A 10,270-nucleotide genomic window follows, 5' to 3' on the forward strand; every position below is an offset into this window, starting at 1 on the left:
AGGAACTTGGAAGGCGAGGAGGATGCTGCAGGGCACACAGAGGAGGCAGGACCGGGCCCCGTGCTGAGAACTCAGACAAATGCAAGGCATGTGGCCCAAGAGACAAGCCGCATGGGCTCAAAGGAAAGAGATCCCGAGCGGCTCCTTGGAGGAAGCAGACATTTAGCTGGGGGCACTCAGCACTGGGGATTGTTATATCATGCAGAAATGTGAAGGGGGGCCACCAGGATAGGGACACGACCCAGAATAAGACTGATGCTGATTAAAAGTAATATCTGATCTTTACTGAGCATCGGCCGTGTTTTAGGTGCTGAGATAATAAGCACCTTCCATGCATTCTCTCACTTAATGCTCACAACAACCAAGTAAGGCAGGTACTATTATTGTCCCTATTCTAGAGACAAGGAAGCTGAAGCTCGGAGAGGTTATGGGAATCGCTCAAGCTCCTGGTTAGTGAGTGGCCCCGAGGGCAATCTAGCTCCAGCAGGAAGATGGTGTATTACAGGCTGGTGTTCTCAAACTTGAGCAGCATCAGAATGACCTGGAAGGCTTGTTTTTTAAACACAGATTTCTGGGCTGTACCCTTGGCATTTCTGATTCAGTAAGTCTGGGGTAGCTGGGAATTTACACTTCTAACAAGTTCCCTGGTATTGTTGATGCTGGCTGTCTGGGGACACCTCCCACCCCCGCTTTGAGAATCACTGGTGTAAAACATGATCTTGATGGTGAGCAAAGGCACAGAGGTGGGAAAGTTTCAGTGTGTTCATTTTAGAGCAAAGAGGGTGTGAAGGAGAATGGTTGGTGAGAAGTTGGGAGCTGCTGGACTGGGAGAAGAGAACCCCAGTGATGAAGTGAGCACTGACTGGTCTCCTGGTGCCCGATGCAACCCCCTGCCCCATCCTAAGTGAACCTCCTACTCTCTCACATTAGGGACACAGGACCAAGGCCAGCTGCCATTTACCATAATATGTCTGAACGCTTTCCATCCCTAAGCTCTGCTCCTTAGAAGAACACTATGAGGTAAGGATCATTGGTTTCAGTTTACAGATGAGGAAGCCTGAGACTTGGAGAGGGTAAGAACATGCCCAGGACCACCCAGCTAGTCCATGACACAACCAGGATTTAAACCCAGGCTTGTCTGGTACCAAAGTTGTGTGCCTTCCACTGAGCTGCACTGCTTCACCGTAATGCAAGAGGGAGATCCTTACCCCAGCAGCAAACAGTTCAGGGGTGGCAATTCAGGCACTGTGGCAGACTAGTGGGTGGGCAAGGAAGTGGCCCCCCTGCTGCCCTGCAGCTCAGGCCTACCTTTCCAGACAGAGTGGGAACAGCAGCCAGACCACACCCAGGCAGGCAGTGGGCAGCAGCTCTCCCAGGGGCTTCATCTGGGGCACAGTGCCTCCCACCTCCCTGGGTCCCAGGGTGCGGGACATTGGCTCTGGGAGGGAGGGAGAGAGAGAGCTGTCACACAGCAAAGAGAAATGACAGAAACCTTCCTGCTCTAGGGGTGCGGAAAGGGAGGCACTCCCCGAGTTTCTGCTGCAATAAATCAAAGACATTAAAGACAGAAAAGTGAGAAGTAGGCCCCTCCTAGCTGCCTTCTGGGCCTGGGGTTAGAAGAACTTACAGAGCAGGCCCAGGGTAGCTGGCCCCAGCCCCTGCCAGCTCCAGGCGAAAAGAAACTCCCCAACCAAGGGGTCATGGGAGAAGCCGGGAAAGGCCTGGTGGACCTCCTCCCTCCATGTCAGTTGGGATCCCCAGTGCTTTGCACTGTTCCTCATTTGTAAAATGAATTTTTTATTAGGATCCATGTAGGATTATGAGGATTGAGAGCACTGCCACACAAAAAATGATTACAGCCGACCCTGGCATGTAACAGGTGCTTAATACATGAGAGCCATTTTTGGGCGCTGGACCCAGCCTGGAGCCAGACACTGAGGGGCTGCAAAGTGGCTTAAGACATGGTCACCCTGCAAGTCCGTGGCAGATCTGGGCCTAGAGCTCCAATTTGCTGACTCTGGTGGAATGACCATTATCAGCTTTGATGAGTTATTAGTTATATCTTACCCCACTCAAAAATTAAAGTTTAGAAGACAATGATAAGGTCCCATCAGGAAGAAAAGGCCAGTGTTTGTTGTTCATCCAGGAGGCTTTTCTCGCCTACATGGGTCTCGGATCCATCCTGTCGGGATCCCTCAGCGTGAGTCCTTGCTACACAGCGGCTGTGGTACCTTCCGTGTTTACCATAGGCAGACACCTGCCAATTGTTCTTCTGCACTATGCCATCAATTCTGGGCCATAGCCCTGAGAGACAGGTATTGGGGAAATTGAGACTCAAACAGGTGATATTACCTACTCACCATCATTCAGCTCGTAGGTGTTGGAAGCTCAACCTGAACCTGGACCTACCTGCTGGACTCTAAGATGTTTTTTACCCCACACTAGTTTCCTTTCAGGGTGTCTTTCTTATTCTGGAAATTCCCTTCCTCTGGAATACACTGAACCAATGGTCCACTGACAGAGAGTCAGGGATTTTCCACCCACACCAGGCAGGAGGGAATGAGTAAGAAAGTGAGATGCCTGGAAGTTTCTGGCCAGGAGCTGGGAGCCCTAGTGGCCTGGTCTCATGCCTGCTCATGCTACCAATCAACTTCGTGACCCAAGACTAAGCATTTGGCTTCCAGAAAGTCTTGATTATAGATGAGATTAGCATTGACTTATGTTCCAAAGCCTGAAATCCAAGAACTTCTGGTACCTGTTCTCTTAACACCGAAATTGAGGATTGAGGGCCCAGGGGGTGAGAGACATGAAGAGTTCCAAGGACTGAGCTCTACTTATGGGTGACAGAGCCAGAATAAGGAGGGGGAGACTAAGCGACCCTCAGCCTGTTCAGTCACCTTCCCAAGGGGCTCCACAAACTTGCTGTTGATGCCCCTAAGGCAGAACTCCTGAGCTACTAGGAAGTGGAAGGGGAATGGGGGAGGGGGATGGCAAGAAGACAGCCCTGAGTTGCCTTCTTGATGTCAGATCTCCACCAGGCACAGCACAGAAGAACCTGTAGTATCTTGAGAAGAAATAGCACCAGGGTCATAACCTGACAGACTCAAGTCAGCTGTGTGTCCTTGGGTAAGGCATTCGCCCCTCTGAGCCTATTTCCTCATCTGTCAAATGGGTCAATCTAGTGTCTTCCATGTGCCCAGTCAGGGAGTCTCCTAGGCCCTGGGGAATCAGCCAAGAACAAGACAGATAAGGCTCTGCTCCCATGGAACTTGCAGTTTAATTGGGTAAGACAGACCATAAACAAAGAGATAAATGAGTTAATTTTAGTCAGTGATAAGCACTGTGAAGAAAATTAGAACACAGTCATGTGATGGAGTCACCAGGGTTGGCTACTTTAGAGAGGGGCTAATCTCACGGGCTGTTAGGAGAATTAAATGCATTAATGTAAGAAATGTGCTTAGCCTCGAGCCTGCCAGAATAATCACTCAGTAAATAACAGCCATCATCATCACCATCATCATGACCACCATCATCTCAGAACCCCCAAATGACAGTAGAGGGGAGACTCTGCCTGAGGTCCTTAAATTAACATCCTTCCTAAGCCTCCAGTCTGTGAACAGGTTCTATGTCAAAAACCAAAAAAAGAGACAGTGTAATAACCCCTTGCCTTGACTTTCACACTCATTATCTCATGGGGCCTCCCAACATACATCATGTGTTATTATCTCTACTTTACAGACCAGGAAATAGGCAACAGAGATGTCCGGGGACCTGTTTCAGGGGACTGGCCAAGTGAGTTACAAAGCCAGGCCTCCTGGGATCTAACTCCACAACTAGTCCCTTTGCCATCAACCATTAGTTTCCAAAAAGGGACACAGAAGAGAGGAAAAACCCGATAAATAGGGGTGGCATCCATCCCTCATTTTAACCAATATTTGTCAAGGAACTACTACGTGCCAGGCCTTGTCCTGGGCAAACAAGACAAGAAGGTCATCCCCGATGTCATGCAGGTTGCATTTTAGTGGCAGCAAGACAGACCTGACCACAAAAACAAACAACTCATGTCAGATAGGCCAAGAAAGCTATGAAGGAAAGGAAGCAGGAGCCTGACCTGCCTGAACTTTGGGGAGTGACTGGATGTTGTCAAGAAGAGAGCTGGAGGGGGAAAGGCAGTAGAGAGATAGGTAGGGAAGACTTTGGATCTTCCAGAGGGGAGGAGATGCAGGATCAAAGGCATAAGCCTGGGACAGCTCCTAGAGCCTGCCCACCTACTGTGTGCCAGTTTTTTTTGCATATATGTTGCCTTGTTCCGAGGAAGGCCAGCCCCCTGAGGAGGAAATTCAAGTCCGAGATTTGATAATACCTCACATTTGCATGGCATGTTGGATTTTTCAACATGCTTCTCATACGTTTGTCATCACCTCTGATCCTGCAACGCCCCTGTAAAGTAGGGAGTGGACGTATGACTATCCCCTGTGTGATAGCAGGAAAAGTCGAGCCACAGAGAGGGCCCCTGGCTTGCCTAAGGGGTGCCTAAGGCCACCTAGCTAGGATCTCATGACAGCAAGCTTTGAACAGAGGTCTCTGGTTTCTAGCATCAAGAACCTTCACAAGGCTGCCTCCTCAGAGCCTCTCCCACCCAGCTTTCCCTCCGTTTGGGAGAGAGCTGAATACAAAATCAAGAGAGAGGAGCTCAGGCATCTACCTGATAAGCCTCACTTCCTGAGGCCCCTGTCTCTAGCCTGTACGGGTGCACAAACTGTCCATGCAGGGGCTCTCGTGTGGGTGGGGCCTTTCCCCAGCAGCTCACTCTGGGCCCACAGCATGGGAGGGGTGTGGTACCAGCTGTTCCACACCCAGCCAGACTCTTGGCCTCCTGACTCTACCATGCATCATTCTGGGCACCAGGATGGAGGAACCAGGGTGGTGAAGTGGGTTTCATCCCAAGTCCTTTTGGGCTCTCAGTGCCCGCTGCTTTCTGGCTGAGAGCCATTTGAAACTCCCAATGTGACTAAGTAAGTGAGTCTCAGCCATTAGTTGAGGACTTTTGGATTCAATTTAGGGTGCAAAGGGACTTTCAAACTCTAGTTTCTCAGAGAAGGTGTGACTTTGCCTAAGGACACTCAGCATAGAGCAGGATTGAGATCTGAGTCTTTTAGCTTCCTATCTGGTACTAAATTAAATCACTGCTCTATCCTAAAAGCATGTCAATAATTCAGAGACATAAGAGGAAGGACTATTACTCAATTTGGAGAAGGAAGAAGAAACTCACCAAGGCTGGTGGCCTCAAGCCCCACCAAAGGAGGTGCCTGGCACAAGATAGATCCAGTGAACTGGGTCCCACTTCCCTTCAGCCTGAGAAGGAAGAGTTTCAGGGGCGACCTGAGCTGGGTGTTGACACCCAGATACACCCAATAACTTGCCAAACCCTGTCCTGTGCCACCCAGCCTCCTTGGCAGTAATCAATCACACTCACTAATTACCTACTGGGAGGCCCTGCCACAACCACTCACGGAAGAATCATCTTCCAGTCAGTCCCATGCGAGGTGTTCCCTAGGCATGACAGGAGCACTCTAGGGTTCTCCTGTGTGCCAGTGGCCCATGTAGTTTCTGGATGCACAGGTTGTGAAATGTGCCTTGTCACATACTGGGGGCTCTTTGGGGGCCTCAATGGAGAAATGGGGGAGTCCATTCTAGGGCATGGCTCTGTAGTGACTCTACTGCAAACAAGGTGGCATGAGCTCATGTGTACGGAATGGGCCCCAGAACTTCACAGACCTGGCTCCAGTTTCAGCTGTTAGTTACCAGCTGTGTGACTTTATGCCAACTGACCTCTCTGTGCCTCATTTTTCTTACCCGTCAGAGGGAAAGATGGGAGGGACTAACCTCACAGAATGATGAGGATAGCTACTATTGACTTGAGGGCTTACCAAGCACCAGGTGCTGGCCCAACAATTCCTAGTCATTGTTTTACTTATCTTTACAATTCTGTGAGGTGTTACTGTTGGAAAATGCAATGAGATAATGCAGGTCATCAGCAGAGTGCTAGCACATAATAATGTGAATTATTATTGTTATTATTATTCTTACTAGAACACACTTTGTAGAGTATCCCCCAGCAAACTGCATGATAACTCACAGCTTCACCTTCTCCCATCTGTAAATGGGACACCTCTTCCTAGCAGCAACAGGAGACCTGAAGCTTGGAGATTCCCAGATAAGACGGGCAAACGTTGCCAGCTTCACCATCTGGCTTTGGGTGGGCAGGCTGAGGGTGGTCAGGCTCCAGCCAACGCTTCGAGTTGCATGTAAATTAATTGTGCACCATTTCCTAATTATACCAGAAACTCGCTTTCACCTCTTTGAAAAATCCCGCCCTCTGTGGAAATTCTTCTTTCATGCTATGCTCTTTTGGTTTCCTGTCCAATTTTCCCGGGTTTTTTTCCCTCCTTCAATTGAGATGTGCAAAGAAATTGAAATCCACCTCTCAATCCGGGGTGCCACATCCCTTCATTCATTCACTTACTGATTCATTCAACAAACACTCACTGAGGGTTACTCTATAATAGGCCCTGTACTGGGTATTAGGACGCAAATGTAAATACCAAGCTGTCCCTGCCCTCAAGAGTCTCCAATTCTTGCTGCCCGGGTGCTCCACCCACCTGGGAAATAACACCAAATATCGGTGAGATAATTTCCCTTCAGGACATTCACTAGGTCAGTTGCCCAGACTTTTTAGAAGATGAAAAGAATGGAGGGAGGTAGCCAAGCAGGATTATTTTGCTCCATTTTAGAAACGCTGAACTCCAATAGGGGAAGGAAGACAGGGAAAGAAGTGAAGGGAACTGTTATTTAAAAGCATCAGGCCCTGTGCCTTTTCATTCTCATACTTGCTCAGGGAGGTGGAGTGGAGGGGTGGATGGAGCAGGGGTTGCTTAGCACCAATTTCAACACAGCAACTTGACACCTAGTGAGGTTAAGGAGCTCATCCAAAAGTCACCCAGTCCACATGTGGCAGAGCTAGGCTTGAACACAAGTGTGACCCCCGCAGCAAAACTCTCAGCCTGCTGACCCAGCGACTATGTGTCAGGTCAGAAGAGGATCTGGGAACCTCCTGCCTCCCAATCCTCTGCCAGGTCTTCTAGGCCAGTGGTTCTTAAACTTGAACATGCATCAGAATCGCCTGGAGGGCCTGTTAAAACACATATTGCTGAGCCCCACCCCCAGAATTTCTGATTCAGTAGGTCTAGGGTGAGGCTGAGAATTTGCATTTCTAACAAGTTCCCAGGTGGTGAAGATGATGATGATGCTGGTCCAGGAACCACATTTCGAGAACACCAATTTTAGGCGAAGCAATAATTCTCTCTTTGAAAAATAATGACTCCCTCTCCTCTCCCTATTTCAAAAGTAACATAAGGTATGTAAAACACAATATACAAAATGTAAAACGGAGAGAAAAATTGGAAGCAGAGACTAGATTCACCTGCATTCCTCCACTTAGAGATAACCACTGTGAACAGTTTGGCATATCTCCTTGTGTTTTTTTGTTTTTGTTTTGGTTTTTTTTCAGTATCTGTAGAGATAGGAGGCAGGGTGACTTACTGGTGTGGAGCATCCTTTCAGCCCCTCGGTTAAGACCCAGTTAAGATCTCAGGTCTTCCTTGAGATCTTGAGCAAGCCTGGGCCAAACTGCACTTATACTCCCATCTTCATTGGATCGTTGGGAAGGTTCAAGGACATAATGTATTTACCAAGGACTGGACACTGAGTCGGTGGAGTCTGCGCTCCATCATTGGCTGGCTGTTATTTTTAACTAAAGGGAAAGTTTCCAGTATATGCTGCTTGTGTTCCAGCCCGTGGCCCTTCCTCCCGCTGGCCTTCGGCGTGGACCACCCTCACGCCCACCCCCCAGCAAGTCCTCTGTGGCTCCATCATCCGGCAGGGCCCTCCCTGTGGCAGAGCAGCCAGTGCAGGAGCAGAAGCCTCAGCCTCGGGAGTGTCCTGCAGCCCAGCCAGCCGCCGTTAGGGTAGTCTCAGCCCCAGTCCGCCTGTTTTACAGGCCGAGCTTAATGAGGGCTTTTAACTTTTCATTCACCAGCAGCGTAACTCCGACTTTTAATAACACACCTTGTGCACGACAAAAATTTGCTCCTGGCAATCATGGTTTCGACCACAAAACCGCAGCGGGGAGGCGTTCCTGGTTAACTCTTTCAGCGCTCCAGGCCGTCTGGAGCCCGGCGCTCCGGGAGATCAGATGGAGCAGCAGCCACCGAGGCCTGCGGTCACCCACTGGGATGTTCCTTGTCCCCCTCCTACCCTCAGTCCACAGCTTTGGGGAGAGGGAGAGGATCCCAGGTTCTGCAGAAAGAGCAAGGCTGTCGAGGGGGATACTGGTGCGCCTCGCTCGCTTCCGTCTCTCTCCCCCCACTCGATAGACCTACTGTGTGCTCATCACTTACTCTCCTGACCTCATTGCCTCCTGGGCAGGGCGAGCGAGCGCAGGTGCGCCGGGCACACAGTAGGGCAAGCTCCACTTGTAGCTCCAGCGAGGCAGGGGAGACCCACAGCGAGACCTCCCTAGACCCCCGCGGCGCGCCCACGTGTCGCCCCCGCCCCGGCCCGCAACGCGCAGGCGCGGGCTGTCTTCCCGCGAGAGGAGGGCCGTGGCGCGACTTCCGGCGCCCCCCGCCGCCCCAGGATGCCTTGCGGGCGGCCCTAGCCGCGGGCGGCTGGCGGCGCTGGCTGGCGGCACCTGAGGCGGGCGGCGCTGGCCTGGAGGCTGGCAGACGCACCCGGCAGGCGCTGGGCCCGACCACATGAAAGGCCAAGGCGCTCCACCCGCCAGCTGCCTCGAGCTGGGTTCTGAAGGCGCCGCCGCGCACCCCAAGACCCGGCCTTCGAAAGGCCGCCTTCCTCCCCGAGGCCCAGGGATGGGGCCCCGGGTCAGGTGACCCACAGGCGGGAGCGCATTGTTGTCCCTGCCCCTGGCCCCTGTTGGACCCAGGAGGAAACCGAGGACCAGGGAGGAGAAACAAAGTCACCAGGACCCTGCGATTGCCAAGTGGCGGAAGTTAGCCCAGTGCGAGCCCGGCTCTTCCCACCGCACCGAGGGTCGGCGCGATTTCATCCTCCGTCGGAGCTCAAGATGGACGCTGGGAGGAGCGCTGTCTGGGGGGGGGAATTGGGCAGCCAAGCCAGGGGCGACAGCAGCGCCAACAGCAACAGCAGCAGCAGCAGCAGCAGCTCGAAACCTGCAAGCCAAGCACCTGATCCCCCCACCCCCCACTTATCAGCGAGGGTAGCTGAGCCCTCAGGCGCTGAGGCTCTGTCATTGTAATCCCAAACGGTGGCTTCAGAGCCTGCCTGCAATTACTCTGCAGGCACAGGTTCCCCTCACCCCACCCCAAACGGAGAAGCCTCAACTGTCAGCGGATCCGACTTCAACCCCACATCATTAAGAAGGAGAAAATCAGGAAACCGTTCTGTTGGAGCGACCCAGCTTCAGGACGCTTACCCCTAAGGGGCACCAATGAATAGATCTTGTCTGCAGCCTCCGAGGTTTTTAATCAGCAGATGAGATCGAAGTGAGATGAAGACACATCCTAAGATTTTTGTCTGTTTCCAGAGTGTAGAAGAATAGAGAAAGCAAGAGGTGCAGAAGTACTCGCCGGTTCTTTCCGAATGAAGCAACAAGGGGGTTATTAGCTTGCTCCTTACGGGGGCTCTAAACCGGTCACTTTTCTAAAGTGGTGGGATTCCCCCAACAACCCCATGAGGTGGGTACCACTATGGCTCACAAGCTACAGTGAGGAAATTGAGACTCGGGTGAAGTGACTTGCCCAAGGTCACACGGCTCAGTGGCAGAGCCGGGACTTGAACCCACGCGTGGGCTCCAGTGCCCCTGCTCCTATTCCAGTTGTCAGTGCATTGTCAACCCCACGGAATGTGTTGAAGAGAAATCCGATGCCCGGTGATTGTGCTATGAACAGAGTTGGCTAACCTAGGAGAACTCAAAGAGTCAGCTGGTACTCTGGAACACTGTTTGCAGTTAGGACCCACCACCTCCCCAGTCTGGTCTCCTGTTCTTAGAACGATCTATTGAGGACCATCTAGAAAAAGAAAAAGATAGTTCAACCCTTGTCTCTGCCCACTCACCTCTGAGCGTGGCAAGAGGAGGAGAGTCTGTGTTTTAGAAGCCTGGCTTCTCTGCCAGCTCCCTGAGCCCAAGCTAAAGCAGCCTCAGATCCCATCCACATCCCACCTTCTCTGA

At 51.6% G+C, this 10,270-nt stretch overlaps 1 protein-coding gene across 4 annotated transcripts in view; it reads right to left on the bottom strand.

The window, feature by feature from the left end:
- GRHL3 (grainyhead like transcription factor 3) overlaps positions 1-10,270 on the bottom strand; it is a 34,101-nt gene that overhangs the window by 22,692 nt on the left and 1,139 nt on the right. The window contains exons 1-2 of one of the 4 annotated variants that reach the window (XM_035713090.2): positions 8,469-8,678; positions 8,128-8,358 (exon numbers count right to left, since the gene is read on the bottom strand). The exons of 1 other annotated variant lie outside the window; for it this stretch is intronic. In XM_035713090.2, coding sequence (XP_035568983.1) covers positions 8,128-8,162 — 35 coding nt within the window. In that variant the 5' untranslated portion in view covers positions 8,163-8,358; positions 8,469-8,678. Of the gene's footprint in view, positions 1-8,127; positions 8,359-8,459; positions 8,679-10,270 lie in introns of those variants that run through there. 2 more of the 4 variants (XM_025447542.3, XM_025447545.3) reach the window with 2 other exon arrangements.

This window comes from Canis lupus, chromosome 2, assembly GCF_003254725.2.
Source record: "Canis lupus dingo isolate Sandy chromosome 2, ASM325472v2, whole genome shotgun sequence".
Taxonomy (NCBI): Eukaryota; Metazoa; Chordata; class Mammalia; order Carnivora; family Canidae; genus Canis; species Canis lupus.